The sequence below is a fragment of the Gordionus sp. m RMFG-2023 genome, chromosome 3 (genome assembly GCF_954871325.1).
Source record: "Gordionus sp. m RMFG-2023 chromosome 3, tfGorSpeb1-WG-v2, whole genome shotgun sequence".
Classification (NCBI taxonomy): Eukaryota; Metazoa; Nematomorpha; class Gordioida; order Chordodea; family Parachordodidae; genus Gordionus; species Gordionus sp. m RMFG-2023.
In genome coordinates this window covers 32857535-32882642 of record NC_088777.1, presented here as the reverse complement: position 1 = coordinate 32882642, position 25108 = coordinate 32857535, and the positions used below count along the sequence as shown (strand labels likewise).

The following is a 25108-nucleotide window of genomic DNA, read 5'->3' as shown; positions in this document are numbered from 1 at the left end:
CATCTAAAGGAATACAAAGCCTGGCTAGCTTGTGAGATTTCTTCAGGAGATAATATATATGTTTGACTGGTGGGAGTAGAAGGATTGACCAGCGAGAGAATATGAGATTTAGGCAACACTAAAATATCATCCTTCAGAGGAAATTTAAATGAGGCTGAAGGTCCACAAGGTGTAAAATCGGATTTTTACTTTATTTATATCATTTTTATCGATTATATATCCTAACCACCACTTATCATCATATACACATGTTATATGTCCATTAATATTTTAAAAATTAATTTTCTCATTTAAAAACGAAACTTGTTTTATATTATATTTTTTGGAATTAGAATATATTTTGGTTTTTAGTCTATTTTGATCAATGGGAATAACCCCGTGAATTTTTTAATCCCATGTATAAGCAGTGCATTAAATCTTTTACGAAGGGCTAATTCCTCTTCGATATATTCTTGATTGGATACATATTCAAATTGAATTCCATTAATATTTTCTTTAGCATAATTATATAATTCTAATGGGGTTAGGATTTGATTTTTATTTGGCCTTTGAAGACTAGCTCTGGCAACTAATCTTTTGACAGTTCCTCCGATACCGTCACATGCATTTTTGCGGTGAGCAGTGGCAAAGAAATGCCATTCGGCAGGAATATTAAAATCGTATTTATGAAGACATATGTTCAGAAAAATTTTGCCATTCTTGTATTGAGACGCCGCTTCATCTGAAAATATATTATTTTTTCTGGTTTAGAATTAAATTTGGATAAAATAACAAAATTTATATTTTTTAATTCTTCTCCAGATTTATAATATGCTACAAATGGATGTATAGTGGCCTGCACGTTGTTCCATTGAAATCCCTGAACTTCATCTTGTAAAATGAAGGAATAATTCTCAGAATAATCTAGAATTGTTAAAAATTCCCCATCTTTTAAATTTTTCTACATTTGTCATTAATTTCACATTCTGATGAATGGCGCAGACACAAACAGTGTGTGTGCCACTAGCTCCAACTAAAATACAGTTTTTTGGTCTAAGTTTGGCAAATTTAGAGAATCCAATTGATATATTTGGGTATTCTTCCTTAAACATCTTGAATATTTATTTAAGCTTATTTAATATAAGTCTTTGGACTGATTCTTTCTCGCCTTTAACAGATACACAATCTTTTATTCCAGGCATGAGTCGGCTTATTTCATCAGAACTATAATTTTGTTTATTTTTATTGCTTAAAAAATTTTTCAAAATCTTCGAAATTTTCTTTATCTCTGGTTATTTTAATAATTTAAGATAATGACAATTTCATAACATTCTTGATCTTGATGGGTATGACTTAGTCTGGAAGGGGGGAGGGTTGGGGGTACGCCTGGTAATTAATGTGATTTTCGATTTTTCCCTTAATAATTTTCCTACACTCCTTTAATCCTGCTTTTTTGTTCGTATACTAGTCGGATTTTTTAATTATTTATTCATTAAATATTAAAAATATTATTAAAATTTTTTATCGCTGCGAATATCTCAGGGGAATAAGGTTTACAAAGTTATATAATCCAATTTTATGATATATTATACATTAAAATATTTTTAATCAATAAAAAAATGAATTTTAACATATTATAAATAGCGCCATTTATTTTTTTTAAAGTATAAAAATCGCAATATTTTTTTTAATAAATATCCAGCCATGCTAATTGTTGAAGAAATTATTAAAAAAATAGTAAACGGATAATATTTCTTAAAAAAATTAAAAATCGGAGATCATATACATTTCGAAATATTAATTTCAAGTTTTCAACTGACCATAAGATGACCCATATTTTATCAAAAATTAATTTTGATGTTTTCGCAATAATCATCAATTATTAACTTAGCTATTGATATTATATTCAATATTTGATCATATTTAGTTTTAAATTAAAAACTAATTATTTGACATCAGTAAAAAGCAAAAAAAGACGTTTTTTGGACCTTTAATCCCGATTATCTCCGCTAATATAGTTGCTAATGCGCTAAAATTTTGTTTATAATCTAATGGGAACATATATAACCAGTCTACAACTTTTTATCGAAATTGAAAAGGGTCGGCCGAAAATCTTGATTTTTTTGCTCATTTGACAGCAAATTGTTGGAAATAATGCGACCTTCAATTTTTTTAAAAGATTTAGTATACATTACTAAATTCTTCCTTTATATTTATAAAAAAAATTAGTCTAGGATGTGGCCATCTTCATTCTTAAAATCGAAAATGTTTAGAAAAGTGTATAAATATTTTTCCGAAAGAGGGCGTTTTTGTATAAAATTATATTTTAATTAGTTTTTAATGGTTTTTTTGAACTATTTTATATAATTTAAAGGATTATTTATCTTGTAAGTCAAAATAATATAGAAATTGTCTATCGACATAAAAATTCAATTTATTACTTTATTTATAATTTATTATAAAATTTTTTGCCCATATAACATATATTTAAATATTAATAAAATATATTCAACCAAGTTTATAGTTCTTGAATATAGTTTAATTAAAATATCTAGTAGATTATCATGGTTAAATTAAATAAGAGATTATAAAAATATAAATTATTTATAATTATTATTATTTTTAAATTTATAAAAACCGAAAAGAACTTAATATAAATTTGATTTTTAAAAAACCGGAATGGAACAAAACCTTTATAAAATTTTAAACTAAAAACTGAAACAAACCGACTATACTTAGCGGTTCGAAACCCTGCTCTTTATAAATATAAAATAAAATGAAAGTTTAAAATTTAAAAAAAGCCTGGACCCTGAACCCTAAATTTTAAAAAAGGGTTCGGGTTTGGGTTCAGCGAAATATCGAGAGTTCGGTTTAGGTTCGGGTTCTCATCCCTGATTTTAAGAGTCTTGTAAATAATCACAAAAGGATGAATGGTAACTTGCCTTTTGTTCCAAAATCCTTGTACTTTATCTTGAATAACAAAGGCATATTTTCAACAGAATCTGCATGAAAGATATATTCTTCTTCATTTGAAATCATTTTAATAGAATTTATGCTTTAAATATTTTTGGAGATATAAACAATTTTAAAATATTTTCGCACCTTTGAGGCTCTATATCCCAGTTAACAATAATTTGTAGTTTTATAGTGTCATCTATTTTATACAAATAAAAATTTATTTTTGGTAAAAAATGCTTATTTCGGAAGAGCCGATAGCGTCGCCAAAGTTTTCACATCCTATATATATTTATAAATGGTGTCTAAATAAAAGGCAAAAATTTTTCGAAAGCCGTCTCCCTTTATTTCTTAAAAACAAGGGTAAAGAAATATAGGTAAACTGGAAATTAAAGAATCAAATTGGCGCCTAATTTCTTTTTCTTATGAAAGGCTTCTAGAGATTTTTTACCTGCAATTTGATATATTATATTCATTTTTACTATAAATAGTTTTTAAGATATAAGCATTTACAGATTTGTCGCACCTTTGAGGCCCTGTAACTCGGGAACCAACTGTGCTAGGGAGCTAAAATAAACCTCTTCTCATTTTTTTTACCTATCTAAGCATTCCAAAAAAATTTATAAAGGGTAAGCCGAAAATATGCTGTTTTTGATCGATTCCTAAACCTCTTATAAAAATTTTATTTTTAAAATTAGCTGCGCATTCTAATTGTATATATTTTAAAATGCTTCCTTCTTAGACATCTGTATACAAATTATTGTTTTATTGGTCACTAGCCCAAAAAACGGTTATATAAAGAAACTTATAGGGTAAGAGAAATGTAACTCGTTACTAAACAAGCTTCATAACTCAATAATAAATATTAGAACAATTTGCATGGTACCTAAGTTTATAAATAAATAACTATAAAAGAGAATTTCAGATTCAAGCTGCCTTTGCCCCAAGTTTCAGGCTTAAATTATTTAAATTTAAGCTCACTCAAAAACTGGGGGGTTTATGTAGCAGAATCCATGCTTTTCCTCTTTGTATGAGTTGAGCCAAAAGAATGCATCCTGTTATATTTTTCTCGTGATTTCTTAGCATGTGTCCTAGTGGATCAATTCTCTTCCTAACTGTTATATGTGTTATGTATTTTTCCCATGGTTTTTTTTATCTGATATGATTTTGATTTTGGGATAAACATACACTTAAGTTGCCTGAGGCATTTGGTCTGTACTTTCCTTAATTGTTTTATTCATGTTCCACATATGACTAGCAAGACTGGTTACTGTAGAGCTTAAGATTTTTATGCTAGTTTTCACAGATATTTCTTACCAATAGTATTTTTTGTATGTGAAAATTATATTATTTATTCTATTTCTATTTCGCTCTGTATATTTCGTTTGTTGTTCATTGTGACTACCAGATATTTAAAGCATTCAATAGCTTTTATGACCCTCTATTCAACTATGATAGTATTGATTTGGCGCTCAGTGACGGCATAATGAAAAAATTAATGCTTAATCCAGCTTTTTGACAGTATTTCTATTATTAATAGCTTCTGATTTTGCGATAAGAACTGTCATTGGCATATTAAATTATTTGTCTATACACTTTATAATTAAATTAGAAGATTATAGGGGAAAGGACACAGCCTTATATAAATTCCTCTCTTACCCTGAACTGGAGGATTGTGATTATCCAATTTGGAATGTGACGAAAATCAATGTAATAAAAAATAATTTTGTAAGCAAGGCTAAATTTATATTAAAAAGAAAAATGCCAATATCACATACAATAAATACTATAAGTTTAGTAACATTATTTCAAAAGTAATTGATTACCATTGTAAGTTACTTTATAAATAAAAATTATATCACCCATCATTTTTAATAGGGATGTATCGATATTTTTTATCGGATCGGGCCGATATTTCGCCCATTTTAAAATATCGTTTGTCGGCCATTTTTATAAAATTTCCCGATCCGATAAAAAATGGCATTTTTAACAAAAATAAAATGTAAAATTTTTAAAAAGTTTATCTAAAAAACTATTTATTTTTATAAATAAAATCTAAATTTTTAATGTTTATTTTTTTAATAATAATAATTAATTAATAAACATTCTACCATATTGTTACTATTTTGCGCATTCTGTTACAATAAAAGTGTGCGATAATCTATTTAGAATCTGTTTTTAGTGAAGCTGGTTATATAGACACTCTGCATTGGCCGGCTGACCTCTGATAAATTGGAAATTTTGGTATTTCTAAAAAGAAATCTTAGATATATTAATTTAAATATTTATTTCAAGTTTCATAATATATTTATTTCTTATTATGTAAATAGATTAATGTTATTACTTATATAAATAAGTGATTTTCAAATAAAAATATTTTATATACTTTTAAAATTGCAGAATTGAATATAAACTATAACTGATCATTATAATATATTTAAATAATATATGTTATGGTATAGTTAAATTATAGATGTTTTAAATAGTATATTAAAAATTAAAACCATTGGTATCATATCTTTACAGAATACAAAATAAGATATGCTATCGGATTGGTAATCGGCCAATATCAATTTAATATTGGATTGGCCTCCAAAAAGTGGTTTCGGTACACCCCTAATTTTTAATATATTTTTTTTATTATATAATATTTTAAAAATTTTATTCAAAGGAATTAAATAAAAACACGATTTAAATAACTGCACTGAATAGAATTACCATATTATTATTTGCATTGAAAAAAAAAATATCATAATTTATATTTGCACTGAAAAAAATATAAAAATAACACAATATAATATTTTTTTTTTCATGAAAATTTGATCTTAAGAAATTTTAATTTGCTTTAAATTAAATCATTCTAAAGATAGGTTGGTTAAAAATAAGTTTAAACAAATGTTCTGCAAGATCACTTCATAGTAAACATAAATTTTATAACTCATAAAAATAAATGAGTTATATATTAAATATTTTAAAAGTAACTGTTTACTCACAATATTCTCAGTGGTTGGGTTCACAACCCTATATTAATTAATTCTTGAACAATTTCAAAATGATATAATAATCTTAAAATTCATTTTCAAAATCTTTGTATGATATTTTTATTTAAATAATGTCCTTAGATTTTCAAGTTCAAATTTTTTTTGTTTGATTCTTAAAAAAATCTTTTCGAAAAAAATTAACTAGTTCAAAATCTAGTTACTTTAATTAAGAAAAATTAAATGCTTAAAACATCAAGGCTTTAAGTAAAATCAAGGGTAGTGTTAATAGACTACTCGATGTGGCCTATTTTAAATCAATATTTTAGCCAACATAATATGCAAGCCTCGAGATTTCATTAATAGATTTCCAAACCTTTCTACCAAAAACCGGATAATATTACCTAGCCTCAAGATTTCACTAATAGATTTCCAAACCTTTGTACCATCCTTGATGAAAATTTTGAGGCTTGCGCAATAATTTTCTGGATAAAATTTGTAGTTAGTTGTTTATAAAAATCGGCTCAAATCGAGCCGTTTAACAACACTACCATCTATGAGCAAATTCTCCAGGCTTGCATAATATTTATACGTAAATATTGGATTAGCCGGTTTAAAAATCTAAAACTAAATAAGGTGGAGTGACACTAAAAACTTTATTCAAATTAGATAAACTGTATGTTAAATGATTCAAACCAGAATTTTTTGAAGGAATTGAGAGTTAAGGTAGAACACCTGCAAAAACAAGTTCGATCAGGACTCTAGTGTTAGGTATTATTTTAAGAACTTTAAAAAATTAGAAAATATAACCTAATTAATTGACCCCAATAGATTATTTTAATAAAAATGCTGAGGATAACACTAATTAACAAGTAATAGGATACTGTACTAATATTAATGAATTTATGTATTTTAATCTTTTTAAGACGTTTCTTACGTTTTGACTCATTATAAAACTGAATGCTGCGAAAAACCACCTAGACTTTGCCGACAAGGTTATGCTTGCCCTGCCTATCATAATGATAAAGACAGAAGAAGGTCTCCCAAGATTTACAAATATCGGTTCGTTTTTTTAAAGATTTTTCTATATTTTTCTCTCCATTGTTATTATTCTTTATGTTCTTACTTTTTTGTAAATTCAGTTTCCTTTAGTTAATCATTTCTTATATCTACCAAATTTTCTCCTTAAATTAATATTCAGATCGAAATTTTAAATCTCAATAATAGGGCTGTGCCGATATTAAATATAGGATCGGTACCGATATTGAGCGTTTTCCGAAAATAACGGATCGGGCCGATACCTGTAAAAACCGATCCGATTTTTTTACTTTTTTTTATGTTATGTATATTTATTTTACATTATTATGATATTTTCTAAATAATTTTTTTAAATTTATTTCGTTTTTAAAATAGATTTATAGTATTTTAAAAGTTTTTTTTATAAAAATAGAAAGGAATACCCAAAGTTTTATTTATTTTAAATCTTTTTAAATAGAAGAATTTTTTTAAATATGGTATCTGAATTATGGAAATATTTTACAAAAGATAATTTTGCAAAATGCGTTGCGGAATCATCTGAGTCTGCCTTCAGCACGGCAGGAGATATCGATAGTCCATATCGTAGAAGCTTATTCCCAGAAAATCTAGAGGCTCTCATGGGTAATTCCATATCAAATCGATAACTTTTCGGCCCGACCTTTTTAATTTCGATAAAATTTTGTAAGCTGAGAGAATATCATTTGAAAGCATCGAATCCAAAATTTTAGCTTCCTAGTACTCATAGTTCCAGAGATATCAATGGTTAAAAGTGCCAAAAATGGCCTTTTTCGAAAGATACGATTTTTTAAAATTAAGATAAGTTAAAAAATAATGATTTTAAAAATATAAGTTATATGTCATTTTGTAACTAGGCCTTTTATTAAATATTAAGGATTTTTTTGAAATAATATTGTTGCGGTTTTTATTTACGTTATAAATTTTAAACACGAAAACTGTGTTTCGCTTTCCAAAATTTTTTGAATTTAATATTTTTTTATTCTCTAACCTTATATCTATTCATAAAATAAAATTTAAACTTGGGACAGCCATGGGTTTTTTAGTTATTACGATTTAAAAAATCATAAAATAAATATTTTTTTCAAAAATAGATGGCGCTCTTTTATAAAATAACTTGTTTTGTTATAATTATTATTTTTTTAAACTTTTTTTCATTTTTATACATGAATAATCAGATTTTCCAGCATTAATATCAGGAAAAAATATTATATAGATCGTTTGATAGGCTTACTTATTATTATTGTTATATTGATAATTTTTAAAAATTAGTTTTTATAATAAATGATTAAATTTCCTAAAAAGATAGTTAAAATTCCGATATCTCCTACAAGAAAATATAATAATTAATTGTTGAAAGATAAAAGCAAGTTTTCATGCACCTGCCCTAAAATTAATTAATTTTTATTTTACAAATATTTTGATATTAATTATTTTTCTTCTTAAAATTATTTATAATGTATAAATATAAATGCGTACTTTAATTATAAAAAGAACCTGCGTAAAGTCATTACGTGGATGACACAATATCCAAACATAGTGGCGGAACACTATATTTGTGATAATGTCGTAAACGGTTATCACAAAAAAATATTGAAAATATAAATTCTGATAGTGAATATGTAAATAACAGCATCAACATCAATAGATAAAATCAATATAACTTTAAATGATATTGGAATATCTCCTATTAAGAAAAAAAAATTATCCAAAAAAAGGTAGCAAAAATATCAAAAGCTATTTCAGATATAATAATTAACAATCCAGAATCGGATACAAAAGATAATAATAATATATTCAATAACATGAAATTACAATATCCTAATTTATCTAAAAATAAAAAATATCAATTGCTGACCATTCTGCCACCTAATTGGAACGCTAATAAAAAAGGACAAACGCTACATATTATATGACATATAATTCCAAAATCATTTTGGAAGAAAGGGGGATTCTTTTAACTCCAAATCGAAAGCCTGCAAAATATCTCAATCAAAAAACAGTTGATATTGTTAAAAAAAATTTTGCAGTGATTTAGTTAGTAGGGTATTACGGAAAAAAAGATTGCATATCTATCATTGAAAAGGGGGAACGAGTGAACGCTCAAAAAAGGTTAGTTTATAATAATTTGAAAGAATTATATAATCATTTTAAGGCGAGTAATTCAAACTTAAAAATTGGATTTTCGAAATTTGCTAGCTTAAGACCAAAAAATTGTAGATTAGCAAGGGCTGTCGGAACACATAGTGTATGCGTTTGTAGCATACACCAGAATATTAAACTTATGATTTTAGGCTGTGAATTAGCAACATTGACTAAAAATGGTGAGGATACATTAACAACTTATAGAGATGTTATAGGCAGAATGATTTGCAATCCCCCATTACCCACCTGTTATTTTGATGACTGCAACGAATGTCCTGGCTCGGCACTCTTAAAAGAACGCATCAAAAAATTATTTATAAAAAATGATATAGCTCTTGTTACGTTTAAACAGTGGGTTTCGGTAGATAGAACAACTCTGGAGTAGTGAAGGTCACGGTCCGCTCTTTGATCCGGACTGGACCGATACCCTCGGACCGGACCGGACCACGGTCCTTAAGAAAAAAATCGATCCGACCGGTCTTTTTATTTGTTTAAAAAACATATTTTTTTAACCTAATTTGATTTGTTTTATCATTTTATTAAATATGAGAGTATTATATAAACAATAAAATTTATCCAATGGTATTGAAAAAAATGATTTTGTGCTTGTAGAGGGCATATTAAAATTAAGAGTAGATTGTGTTTTTTGAGATATTTTCATTTTCATCATTAGAAGTATATATTATATGTTTTATCAGATGTCTGCTTAAGGTACCTAATTATTTTATTAAGAATAAGGTTAAGTAATTTTTACAATAAATTATACAGACAGTTTCTTTAAAAATAATAGAACTATATAATAACTAAAATATTTTAATAATATTGCTTATTTTGATTAATTTATTGCTTAAAAAATTATAAAGTAAAGCAAACTTAAACAATAATAAAAGACCGGCCGGACCGCGGTCTGGACCGTTTAAAATAAAAAGACCGGTCCGATCCCGGTCTAAGATCGATAGGACCGGACCGTTGACCTTCACTACTCTGGAGACTATTTCTCAATTTTCAGACGAATTTATTAATTATTTTTTACGATAAAATGAATATTCTCATACGCCATTCATTTATTTGTGAACAACAAAGTTCATTTCACAATAACCTTAAAAATTGTTTAGAAAATAATCACTGTCTAATTATTTGTGACTTTTCAGAAAATTATTCCTTTATTGTCCAAGACGAAGTTCAGGGTTATCATTGGACAACTTCGCAAGTTACGTTGTATCCATTCTCAATTTATTATAAAATAGGAGATCAAATAAACAATCTAAGTTTTGTGGTAATATCGGAATCCTTAATTCATTATACTGTTCATTCCATTTATTCCAAACGCATTTGATTCATTTTTTTAAAAATAAATTCGAAACTCCACCAGAAAAAATTCACTACTTTTCTGATGGTTCAGCACCACAATATAAAAATATGAAAAACTTCATCAATGTTTGCTATTATGAAATCGATTTTAGTGTTCAAGCAGAATGACATTTTTTCCTATGGCACATGGTAAAAGTGTCTGAGACGGCATAGGCGGCACAGTAAAACGGTTAGTTGCCAAGGCAAGCTACATAGACCTTATACTGATCAAATAATTACACCTTTACAATTTTATAAATATGCGGAAAAGCATATAAAAGGTATAAATTTTTCTTATGCCACTATTCCAGAGTATGAGGAAGAAGAGATTTAGTAAATCTATCTCAATACCTGGGACACAAAAAATTCACGCAGTGTTTCCGATTGGCTTCACTAAACTATATTCTAATTTGCAGACATTTATTGTGGAGAATATAGTATATCCACGTGAGGATTCTTTGATTGAGAATCTGTTAATCGATGAGATTAGAGGATATGTAACATGTGCATATGAAAACGATTGGTGGTTAGGATTTGTACAAGAAGTGAATATAATTAGAAATGAAGTAAAAATTAATTTTCTTCACCCTAAAGGCCCAGCAAATTCTTTTATTTATCCAGCTGCACAAGATATCCTTTTCATACCAAAAAATAATATTTTAACAATAGTTAGCCCATCAACGGCTACTGGGCGTACATATAATTTATCGCAAAACGAAATTATCATGGCGTCAAAAAAACCAAATTTAATGAAAACCGAAAATAGGTAATATCTTTCATGAATTTTAATTAATCTATTATATTTAAAAAAATTTAAATAATTTTAAGAAAATTAAAATTTTTACAAGAAAAAAATGATTATAACCTCAGCTAAATAGCCTAATTTCATGATATTAATGCTAGAAAATCTAGTTATTTATGTATAAAAATGGAAAAAAGTTTAAAAAAATAATTATCTTAACAAAAAGCGTTATTTTATAAAGCCATCTATTTTTGAATAAAATATATTATTTTTTAAATCGCAATAACTAAAAAACCCATAGCTGTCCCAAGTTTAAATTTTTTATGAATCGATATAAGGTTAGAGAATAAGAAAATATTAAATTCAGAAAAATATGGAAAATGAAACACCTGGAGTTTTCATGTTTAAAATTTTTTCGTAAATAAAAACCGCAAATTATTTTAAAAAAATCCTTAATATTTAATAAAAGGCCTTTAATAGAGTTACAAAATGACATATAACTTATGTTTTTAAAATCATCATTTTTAACTTATCTCAATTTTAAAAAATCGTATTTTTCGAAAAAAGGACATTTTTGGCACTTTTGACCATTGATATCTCTGGAACTATGAGTACTAGGAAGCTAAAATTTTGGATTCGATGCTTTTAAATGATATTCTCTCAGCATACAAAATTTTAACCGAAAAGTTATCGATTTGGTATGGAATTACCCTCATATTTATTAAAAAAATCTAATATATATTTTTTTATTATAATCTTAATTGTAGAAATAAAAAAATTAAATTCATAATTCGATTTTTTGCCTAAAAAATGTTGATTTCTTAATTACATTTGGTTCAAACGGGGTGATTAAAAATCAGTATAAATATCGGGTCGGTTTTGAAGCAATTTCGGATCGGAGCGGTGAAAAATATGTTGATCGGCAAAGCCCTACTCAATAATCTCCCTTTTGGTTAATTTTTAATTAATCGCCATTTTCAACAAATAATATAATAAATTAATCACTTTTATAGTGTCTAATTACCTTATCAACTCAGGTAGGAATAGTTTAACTTATTTTCAGAGTTGCTAAAAGATACTTTTTAAAGGATCTAGATACAGATACATCGTCTAAAAAATTATCTAGATACAGTTACAATTTTTATTATACTCTTATATAAGGTTTGCATAAGCCTAAATTAGGATTCTATTGTGAAAATTCATGAAATGAGCTAAAAAAAATTATTGACACAATATCACATTTATCAAAATATAATTAAATAATGATTTTTAGATTTTAATACAATATATGATTAAATGATTATAATCACCAATAAAATATTTTCAAAATTTTGGTCATTAAGGCATCCTCGTTTATCTGTAATGACATTCTACCGGGGGTGCTTGAAGGAATTGCGGTGTTATATTTTATGAATAACAATTTTATATCAGGAATTCTTTAAAAATACTAATATCTTGACATTCATTTTTGAAATTGTTTAAAATTTGTTGAATATAAAAATATAAATCATTATTATCAATCATACTATTGGCATCCACAGTGGCAACAAGATTCAATGTGTGACTGACACAACATTGATGATTAGGTAAACTATATGATTCTGATATTTCAAAATCCTGAGCAATAGTATAAAGACTTAATATTGATATTGGTACAATTGCTTCTTCATCTTCAAGATCATCCATGGATTCATTATTATTTTCAATTGGCTTGAAAACTCAATAATAAATAAGTAACCCTAATCATATATTTATAAAAAGAAATAAATCTAAAAACTTTGAGAAAATTTTTGGCATTTTCAGTAATGGTCTTTGAGATTTTATTTTGAATGCAATAATCCTTTGCTATATCTTCTAAATTTTATGCTATTTTGCCATATGTATGACTACCAGTCATTCTTTTACAAGCCAACGCTACATTTTTTTTTCCAAACTTGTTGGATATTTCTTAAAACTGTTCAAATAATTTGTTCTTAATTAATTATTATACAAATTTTAATGTTAGTTATGTGATAGGCACTCCAACAATCTGCTGTTGTGCATATTAGTGATGGTTCTATTAGACTTTTTATGATATCTTTGTTTTCATTTTCCCATCTTTGGGAAATTCTACCAACCACCGTCTGTCGGCAAATTTTATTTTTTTGTGGACCTAATGTTTTGATCATTTTTATAAATAAAGGATTTTCAACAATTGGAAATGGCTAAATGCTAGCTATAATATAACAGATATTAAATCATCTAAAGTGATTTGTTTCAAGTCTGAGCTCTTGGCAAAAATATTAGTGGATGATGAGCCTACAATATTTTCTTTAATAGATTTATTCTCCTTTCCCTTTTTTATTTTCATTTACATTGTTTGATGTTTTACAATGTTGCAAGTTGAGGTAATGCTAACTGAAATTTTCGTATTCTTTGGTAAACATGGCAAACATTTTACTATTTTTCCTTTATTTTGAGATATTATTTTAAATATAAAATCTATAAATTGTCCATGGAAAAACAATGTCTGAACTTGTTGATGCTTCATTGATTATTACTTCTTCCTCTTCATCACTATTAATATTAATCTAAAATAAATATTATAGTTTAATAAAATAAAATTAACCAATTCCATTGAAAATAAAAATGGCAGATTCCTTGAGATGGATTATCAAAATTTGCCTGGTTTATTAATAAACTCGGACATAATATTTAATGAATATATATATATATAATATTTAGTTATATTAGTCTTAATATTTTTTAATGTATATATTTAAATTTTATGCTCATGTGAAATAAAATAAATTTTGCATTCTTTTTATTTATAATATAAAAAAGCGTTAAATAAAAAGTATATCAAAATGATTTTTAAAAGTATCTAATAACAGGTACAGATACCTCTAAAATAATATCTAGATCAAATACTTTTTAAATCTAGATACAGATACCACATTTTTATATCTAGATACTTTAACAACTCTTATTTTTATATCTAGATACTTTAACAACTCTTATTTTATGACCCTTTAAATATCACATATTAAAATTTTTCTTCTATTTTGCATTATTACTTATGATTTCTAATCTATCCAATGCCCAATTATCTCTTTTTCCATCTATTCCCTTTCTTTCTTTTAAAAAATGTTTATTTTATTGATTTAATATTTTATTACGATAAATTCAATATACCATACCAAATAAATAATATCTTAGATTTATATTTTTCCTTTTTATGTATAATTATTTGTATTTTACGTTCGCATCTTCCTGCTATTTATCGCAAATGAATAGGGGTTTCCCGAATTATATTTGATCTTTTTATTTTCTATCTTTCCTTTATTTTTTTGATCTTTTTATTAAAACATTTTTTGTCGTAACCAATTCTATTATTTCAGATCTACTCCGTGTCCTACCATTAAACATGGGGATGAATGGGGTGACCCTAATAGCTGCGCGAATGGGGATGAATGCTCCTATTGTCATACAAGAACTGAACAACAGTTTCATCCAGAAGTAACAAATTATTTAATAATTATGATTTATCAAATTTAAAACTTTCTAACAATAAAGTAAGATGATCAATAAATATTGAATACAGATTTTGAAACCTGGATTGAAAAATGGCTCCAGTTCATACATATTAATCTATATATAATTTGAGTGAAGTTGAACATTAGTTTCTTATTTTTCCAAAATATTTTTTCCTTTAAGTTTAGAGGAAGACTATTTAAAAATTTTTAAATAGATTTCTATTACGAGCCATTCTATATCGACGGTTAGTTCACTTAAATTTTGGCCAAGTAGTTAAAAGTGATAATTAGCCTATAAATTTAAAAAAATTAACTTGTATTCATCATTATGATGAAATTTTCTAAAACGGTAAATAAGAAAGAAGTTGCTATTCGTTATTTCATAATTAAATTATGAATTATAAGTAAAAACTGCTTATTTTTCAATAAATATAATACTACATTGCTATTTTTGGCTATCGGTATAATCTAAAAAGGTGATATCGATGCATCTCATTTTTATTGATCTAAAAGTGCATAACTTATACATTTGATTTTTAAATATTTTTAATTTATTTTTTTTAAAGATGTTTATACTATGATTTTTTTATCAATAGTGATGTTTATTTTTCGAGATATTTAGATAACTGTTTGTTACCTTTATCGATCAGTTTACTAAAATATTACCTTTAAAAATTTTTAGCTTACTTAACAGTCTGTGTTAATAATAGATATATGGATAAAACACTATTGTTAGGAAGTTTTTTCTTTTTTGAAAAATCGGGAGAATTAGGATTGACATTCTCCATCACATTTCTCAAGGGGCCATAACGTTAAAATACGAGTGACTAACGAAACACCTGCTCGTCCTAAATATAATTGTGCCATTGATTATTTATTAGAAAAATATATAAAAAATTTAGGGATTTACCAATATTTTTTATTTGATCGGGCCGATATTTCATCCTTTTTTGGATATCGGTTATCGGCTGATATAAAATTTTCCGAACGGATAAAATGGCATCCTAATTTTTAAAAAATTTATTTCAAATTTTATAATATATTTGTTTATTACATATTATATAAATAAATTAATGTTATATAAATGAGTGATTTATCAATAAAAATAATTTTATATACTTTTAGATTCATGAATATAGACTATAACTGATCAATATAATATATTTAAATTACTTATGTTATGGTATAGTAAATTATAGATATTACACTATTAAAAATGATATGAGATGAGTAGATTTATGTAGTGATGCAAAATCGCTCCATTTGAACCGTTTTTAAAAACGGTTAACTTAATATTTTAGCTAGAGAAATATTGCCTAAATCTCAAGATTTGCTAATAGATGTCCAAACCTTTGTGACATTTATGAGAAAATTTTACAGACTTGCGAAATAATTTTCAGACAAAATACTGATTTAGCCGTTTTTAAAAATTGGCTCAAATGGAGCGATTTTGCAATACTAGATATATGCATTAAAAATTAAAACGATTAGTATGTTTACACAGAATACAAAATCAAATTATACTGGATGAAAAGAGATATCTGGAGTGATTTGTAATGAACCATGAAACCATTATAAATCTTTATAAATATCTGAACCAGTAAAAAGAAAAACAGTTAAACCAATTTTATATTCTTTTCTTTGTGGTGTATTACATATTTTATTATATCTGTGTCGTTATTTATAATTTGATCAAAATATTTGCTTAATATCCTTTTTCACTATGACTTAAATTGATCCTCTCTTTTAACTGCTTTATAGTATTAGAGCATTCCTATTTTCTCTAGTATGCAAAATAGCTATATAACCAACTTGTAGATTTTTGATTTAGTTGTATTTAATTAAATTAAATATTCACCACCTATCCATGCGTAATTTGATAGAAGGGTCACTATTCCCGTGAAAATTTCAAAATAACCAAATTTATATGGTTTTAATTTTATTTATTATTTATAGAATTTAGGCATTTGAGTATACTTAAAAGCATTAGTAGTTATAGCCTTTATTATGAAAAATATCTGTCTTGAAATGCAAGTGTTTGTAAATTGTTCTAATCTGTTTTTTATATATGATTTTTTAGGTGTGAGGGATTGTAAATTTCCTTATTCAATGATATCCATATATAATGTGGCTTTACAAATTGATGATTAATTCTAATTAGTTTATCACATTATTTGTTTGCTTTAACCTCATGTTTTTTTTATTTATTTATATTTCTATTTTCTATATTTTAGTATGCAAATATCTAAATAACTTATTGTTGATTTAGTTGCATTTATTTAATTAATCTAAAAAATTATCAGTATATATTGGGAATCAAAAAAATTTGAATATACAGAATTATATAAACTTGCTCTTACGCTACTTGTGGTTCCCACAACACATGTTTCTGTTGCAAGGGCCTTTTCGGGGCTAAAATTTATATTATCATCAGAACTAAAAAAATATGAATACACTATATTACTTATACGTTCAAATAATATATTTAAAAATGAGTTATGATTATTATAATTTTTTTTATATATTAATAGCTTATTATAAAAATAAATTAAATTTATTTTATAAATAAACAATACATTAACTTAAGTGATAGCAAATTTTATTTAATAATATTCATAATTAAAATCATTATATGATGGTGTTGCTTCAATAAAAATAATTTCATACCGTAATGAACCTTTGTAAACTTTTACAATTTGCTGTACCAAACCTAAAATTGTAAATTTTTTCTTAGAACCGTTGCCATATAATTTTTTACATACTGAACCGTTATAAAAAAAATTGGGATCCATGATCGGTACACCTCTACAAAAATATAATCAAAATAATACCAACCTTGATGGAACTTGCTCCAAGACCGTTTGGCTTATACAGAAAACGTTATTGAAACTGAAACATATTCAGCAATTTATAAAATAAGAATAACATTTATACTTTTTAAATACAATTTTCTCGTTCACAGATATTTAAAACGACCAAGTGTAATGATATGATGCAAACCGGGTATTGTCCTAGGGGACCTTTTTGCGCATTCGCTCACGTTGAACGTAAAATTTAAAAAATATTAAATTTTATGAAAAGCGAATTTTAAAAACGATTTCTTTTTTACATCATTTTTTTTTATCAATACTCATAAAAATTAGAACGAAAAAATGAAAGTATAAATTGATAGAAACGAAAATAATTTGTTTTAAATTTTATAAACTACATGCTAATAACAGAAGAACTTTGTTCAGAACGTAAACTAATTAATCAACTTATGATGGGTGTCGACGGTGTTAATTGTCTCAACTTCCCAAATCATTTGGTAGATAATTCTTTGAACTTTCATTCTTCACATACTTGTGCTAATACTATATCTTTAAATATTAATAATGCGAATCAAATAATGATGCAACAGGCTCCTCGTCATTTATCCACTGTTAAAAATGGTTATAATCATACGATTAACAAAACTCACAACCATAATTCGATAATGAATAATAATAACTTTTGCCCTTCCTTCCCTCCCCCATCTCTCGATTACAAAGAATTAAGACATTCGAATAACACTTTAGCTTTCAATCAATTACAAGCACAACAAATACCTTTCAATAAAAATAACCCAAAAAATATGGATAATTTTGAAGCAAGATCAGAAATTAACAATAGAGGATTCCCGGTTCATAATTACGGTATACCTGGTTACAATGTTGTTTTTAATAATAACAAAAGTCATCTTATGCCAAATAATGCAAATGGTGCAAATAATGGGTGGGGCAAACTGGATCAGCCTTACGATAATTTAAATTACTTTGAAAATTCAAATCTACAAAATGTGAACTCTCATCACCATAATCTTAATGCGTTTAATCTCATTCACAATAATAATTTGCCATCTTATGCCAGTAATAGTTTCGAGGTTGAATTATCAAATCAATCACAGCCAAATAAATTTCCTATGATATCATATAATGAACCTGAAAGACATTTTGAGAAGATTCAAGACAATAATGGGATTAACAATCAAGGATGTGATGGTCAGGTTTTTATATAATACAATATATGTCACTTTATTTGTTTTATTGTTTAAGGAATTTAATTTATTAAAAAAGATGCTAATTTTATTTATTTTTAATATAAGTTAAGAAAGGGGGTTAAGAGGATTTTTTAATATTTTCTTAAAAATTTTGATAGGCAAATTGTGTTGGTCCACAAATTTATCACCGATCCAATATTATTATAAATAGAATCAATATTTTCTTATATAAAAAAACCAACTAACTTTTATGAATGATTAAGTTATTTTTTTTTTATTTCCAAAAGTAAATAATCTCATTTAATATATGGGCAATGTTTTTGCTGAATGTAATGATGTTAAACAGAAGTACTTGAGGAGATACATTTATCAAACTTCTCAGTATAGTTTGTATTCACTCTATTTTTAGCTGGATACACAAACGCCAAACTATTATTAGCCAAAAACTATCACTTCAAAATTTTTTTAAAATATATACAATACATCACCACAATGTCAAGCTAATTTGAGGCGAATTTTGCTCATTAGCCAAGTATATTCCTTAGATTGTTTTTACAAACAGCTTTCAAAAAAATTTATATAGTAATATTAATTCATGTAAATTAGGATTTTTTAAAAATGTTTTTTTGTCTCGTGAACATTACATTTAAAAAGCTGTGGTCTTGCAGTGAGGGCGACGATATGCTGAAACTAGTCAATTCATAATTTCCAAATTTAAAAATCTGCCTCAGCATGTTATTTAAAATAGATTAAATTTCCATGGATTTCTTATTCCAATATTATTTTTTTTATTTTATACATCCTAATAAAAATAAGTAAATAAAAGGAACCAAAAATCAATTTGCTTATAAAACTAAAGAAAATGTAATTTTTTTTAAATCGAATTGCTAAGTTTGAATTAGAGATCTGCAAAAGGTTTAGGCTGGGTCGGATCGGGCCTTGGAATTTTTTTTAAATATATCTAAATTTATCAATTTTATGTTGAATTTTTTATATGAAATAAAAATGTTTGATATTATTTATAGACGCTAAACGCCATATGACATGTATCTTTTATTTTGAGTAATTATAATTTTTTTTAAAAAATTTCTATATTCAAATAAATTCAGGCTGGGCTTGAATAATTAGGCCTGATGCAGATCACTAAATTTGAAATTATCTACAACAAGAAAAGGATTTGTACCAATTTAACAAGTTGTGTTAAACATTGTCTAGATAAAAATACACTTAATCATTCGTGGTAATGCACCAAATATTACCTCGACCATGAAAACCCAAAATATTTAGTGTTTCTTGCCCATGGTTAGGCAGTTAGTTATTTTTTCGTTGAAAATATTAACTTTTCATGACTGGTTCAAAGTGATGGTAAATAAAAATCAATCTAAATATTGGGTCGTTATCTGATGAGTTGCATGAATATTGGATTCGTAAAAAAATATATGAATCACCATAGCCCTAATTAAGTGAATGGTAATTTAAAATATAATAGATACAATATCGAGTGTCCTTTCATAATGCTAGTTTGTAATGAACTTTTTGATACACGATTGTAATTTATAATAGAGGTCAGCACAGACTGCAAACCAATAAAACTGCAAAATATTTTCATGGGATAAGTTGAAGTTTTGAAAATGTTCATAAGGCTGAGAATTAGGCAATTTTAGGTCGTTTTTTTCATAAAAAATAATAATTAAGTTTGAGAACTTGTTAAAATTGTTTTATGAGCCTGGTCAGCTAGAAATCATTATAGGTTAGGCTGAACTTTTCAAAAAGTTACATGGATCGGGCTGCCTATACTTCGATTATTATAATAACTAATAAATATGAATTTCTTTTTTAAATTTAAAGGCACAATTCATAGCCCCTATTGGCACAAAATCTATCAGCAAATTCGAGGAAATTCATTTTGAGAAAAATATTGATCACCATGACCTAAATCTCGATAATAACATGGTTATCAATAACGGTTACAGTCCAGAAATATCTACCTTCCTGACTCTTTTCCCGCCTACATCTGGTATTGAAATTTTTTATAATCAAATTAAGATTAGAATTAACTTAAATATTTTACTACATAAAAAAAGAAATCCGCTCTGAATGGTGGATTATCTATAAAAAAAATTCTCAATTGATTTTAACATTCCGAAATTTTATGTTCTCATTTGTTATCAAAGAAAACGAAAGGTTATGCGATCCTGATAACGATTTAGCCTTAAAGCAGCAAATAATGTCGTCCCAGGGGTGCAATGGTAAATTATGGGATAGCTCTTCTCTCCTTCCCACCCTAGATGTAAAAGAAAAATAATTTTTTTATTATATTCATTAATATAGAAAAGATAATAATTTAATACAATTAGGTTAATTGCTGTCTTTTATAAAAAAAATTAATTAAATATTAAGAAAACCTTTCTATCAAATCTCTTTCAAACTGGGATCCTGAGTTCATGTTTCGTCTGAAAAAAATTACATTCCAGAATATGTGCCTGAAAAAATATTTAATTAATATCCAATTTTTATTCATTATAATAATAGATCAGGAAAAACGACATTTGTGTTCATTTTTAGCGAAATATATTTTATTTTTTAATTGTAGACTAAAAATAAAATTGTTAATAATTACTCCTTAATTAATAATCTATATAAAAAATTACCTGTAATATTAGTGGGTTTGGTTATTATATTATATATGTTAGCGTCAATGTGTTTTTCCTGCAATATGTTATTTTATAAATTTAAATCATTTTTTGAGCGCTTTTTTAAATTTAAAAATGGGGAAATATATTCAATCATGTTTGGAATACTTATCTTTTGAATCGTAGACAATTTTGCCGTTCTGAGTCCTTTATAATCTCTATAATCTAATATAAATTATATTAAGCTTAAAACTTTATGGAAATATTTTTAGAAATTCATAGGGTAGGTATTTCAAAAATACATTTCTGGTAAAATTAGATATTTAAATTTTAAAAAACGCGCTCAAAAAATAATTTAAAGTTGAAAAAACACGTTGACGCTGACATATATAATAACTAACTATTTTTATAGTTATATAATTTTTAACTAAAAAATATAAATAAGTCTCCCAATATAATAACTAAGTTTTTGCTTTAGAAACATGAAATTTTAAAAATTCGGGCTGCCGTTTTATAATTTTTGGCCAGGGTTTATAAAAAAATATCTTGGCCCATAATGAAAAAAAAATTTTTTAGACTTACCTAGGTTTTATTTTTAAAACAATTATATGCAATATCAAATAATTATTTTAACAAAGTTTATATTCCTAAAAAATAATCTTTTCGATTTTTAATAATTTAGCATTTTTAACCCTTGATTACCTAATGGTGTCAGTACACAAAGTTTTATTAAAATTAATAAGTATTGGGATGAAAAGGTGATCACTTGAAATTCGGCAATAATTATCTTGAAAATAAATATTATTTATTTTCAAAAATAATTATGATACTTATAATATTAACATAAATAGGGGAAATCCGAGAAATCTAAACATTTTTCCATTGAAGAATTTTCACGCCATATTAACGATAGCAGCCATCAAACTTCTCTCTTTCCCAACATAGATGCTTTGCTAGAAAATTTGCCTGTAGATTCTATCAAAACTCACGTCGATAAAATCCGCACTTATCTGGAAAGAGTTGAAAAGGTAATTTCTTATTTATTTAATATATTAGAGAGAATAAGTTTTTGGACCTAACTTATCGATGTATTTGCATTAAGAAATAACTTAAAAGAGATCATAGGAAAAAAGATACTTTATTTGTTTAGAGAAATGAGATTAGAAATCTGCATACCATTATAATTTTGCCAGCCAGAGTAGTTATTTAGACCTTATCTATGGCAAATAAAAATTTTGTAAAAATATAATTGTAATTTTGGAATATTCTTTGGGATTAGGGCAAGCAATTAGTAATTTTAGGTACCTATAAATATGTGTATTTAATATTTTTCGGTTAAAACAGGCCTGAAAATAAAAATTTGGCATGACCATTGTTTGTATGGCTTTAACGAATTGCTTGGCCATTTTTTGTAGTTAATATTAGTTTAAGTTTTATTTTAAATTCATAATGTTAAATAGTTTTTCACTATTGTCAAAAGTTGTAATAAAAAATAAGAATCAAATTAAATGAGATTTTATGACAACTAATATTTACTAGTGTAACTTGGCATTCTTTATTTAAATATGGGACCAATCTAATTATTTTGATCAATTATTTCCCAATTAGACTCTCACCCAAAAGCAGAGACCGCCAAATGCAACTTTCAAAAATATTAACCAGGGTCTTCAAAGTTTATGTCCTGCCTGTGGGATCAAACCTACATATATGGATATGAATACAGGCATTGATGTATTGTGCTCTAATTGTGCAAGTTCGAAGGAAATGGCTCATATCAGATACCTGAGTTCTAAAATGGATAATAATGAATCCACTATCAATGGTGCCATTTAGGCAAAATTATCTACTTTTCTAATGCAATTTGTTATTAACTTAATAGAGTTCTTATAAAATTAAACACTTATATAATATTTTTTTAAATTGCTTAGAAATTTTATATTGTATTTTAAAAATTTTATACACCTTACATTACAAGTATTTAAGAAAAAATAATGATAACAATGCAATCTATCTTTTTTATATATCGGGACTAAAATTTGAGCAGTTTTTTTATAAATAATGCTAAAATAACGACATAGTTTATTATACAGCATTTCATTCATAAGGTATTTTTGAAACTGGGTTGCATTACGATAAAATTTATTTAATTAACTGTAATTAAAAATGACTTGTATGTATATCATTTGCGAATCCTTAACTTTATACAAGAACTCCTCATAAAAAAATATATATCTATAAATTACCCCTTTAATATTTTGAAAAATAAATAAATTTTTACTAGCATCAAAAAACTTAAAAGAAAATTGTGATAGCCATTTAAAAAAATAAATAAAATAATTATCAAAGTTTATATATATTTTTTATCATTTTCTAAACCCCCATCTCCCCACCCAATTAATTGTATACTCAAAACAAATATTTTAAAATAGTTTTTTTTTAGCAAAGAAAATTATTTTTCAAATTGTATCATTATGTATTTTTCCTCACACTCCTCTCCTTTATTTTATATATCAATCAATGCAATTTAAGCGCTATATTAAGCAAGTATTATTAGAATATCCAATGTTTCAAAAATAAGTATTATATTCATAGTTTTTTTTTTAATTTGCAGTATTTTCTCTTCTCTTGTTTTATTGTAAATGCTAATTTTTAGACAATGTTGAATATTTATTTTTCTACAAAATGTAGATAAACACATTAATTAACTAAACTATTTACACCGTTTATTAATCAGTTGCCTGTGTAACTAGTTAACCCTCCACTCTAACCCAAATTTTATTTACATTCTGTAGTTAACGAGTCCTTACTTATCATATTATATATTATTAGCTTATAAGATTTAGATTATACATAAATTTTTATATATTAAATTAGTAGATTTATTAAAATATTTAAAATAACATATAAATCAAATTATCTTTAATTTTAAAGAACAATGATCCATTATAACCTTTTTCTTCCTCTTAGATTTATAGTGATAGTTCTTATGAAAACTAATACCTTATATATACACTCACTTTATAATAATGTTAGTTAGATATAATATATTAACAAAATTACAAAAAAAACAAATTTTTTAAAATAAATATCTTAATTAATTTGATATTTATATAATATAGATATTATTTTAGATAAAATTATAAATGTTCCTGATTACGCCCTTCCCTCCCATATGGTCGGCTTTATATTAAAGTTTTTACTAACTTTAGTATTGTTCATTTGTCAAACTTATATTTTACTTTTTTTAAATGGGTTTGTGTTGACTTTTTGGATGATTTGTTTACTAAAATCTATTAATATCATGTATTAATCCTGCATTTGCCAATTTTTTTTCAATTCATATTATATCGCTCATTTATTTTATATTTATCAACCTACGTTTATTATATTTTAAATTCTTTGGCTTTTATATATAAAATAAAAACACCCAACTCACAAATAATTTTTTTAGCTATTTGAAATAATCTATTTTAAAAAAAATTATATTATATAGTTTATTGGTATATATTTTCTGTGAACACAATTAAAACGTTTTTATATTGTTAATTGAATATAATAAATTTTAGTAGCAATTAAATTGGTTTTATTATTATTATATTGATTTTATACAGTGGGGATGAGATATATTAAGTTGATATTATAAGCAATTCATTTTTATTATATCTTTAATATGTAAGCAAATAAATTATATGTGAATTCACTCTTTCATTGCTGTATCGATATTAATATGAACTAAAATC

The 25108-nt window shown here is 25.6% G+C and overlaps 1 protein-coding gene across 1 annotated transcript in view; it reads left to right on the top strand.

The window, feature by feature from the left end:
- LOC135926033 (uncharacterized) overlaps positions 1-24730 on the top strand; it is a 28333-nt gene extending 3603 nt beyond the window's left edge. Inside the window, exons 5-12 of the mRNA XM_065461684.1 lie at positions 6839-6974; positions 14583-14700; positions 17680-17764; positions 17939-18741; positions 20584-20752; positions 20910-21025; positions 22220-22396; positions 22977-24730. Of these exons, the coding sequence (XP_065317756.1) occupies positions 6839-6974; positions 14583-14700; positions 17680-17764; positions 17939-18741; positions 20584-20752; positions 20910-21025; positions 22220-22396; positions 22977-23201 (1829 nt within the window). The 3' untranslated portion in view covers positions 23202-24730. The remainder of the gene's footprint in view (positions 1-6838; positions 6975-14582; positions 14701-17679; positions 17765-17938; positions 18742-20583; positions 20753-20909; positions 21026-22219; positions 22397-22976) is intronic.
- Positions 24731-25108: the final 378 nt, after the last annotated feature.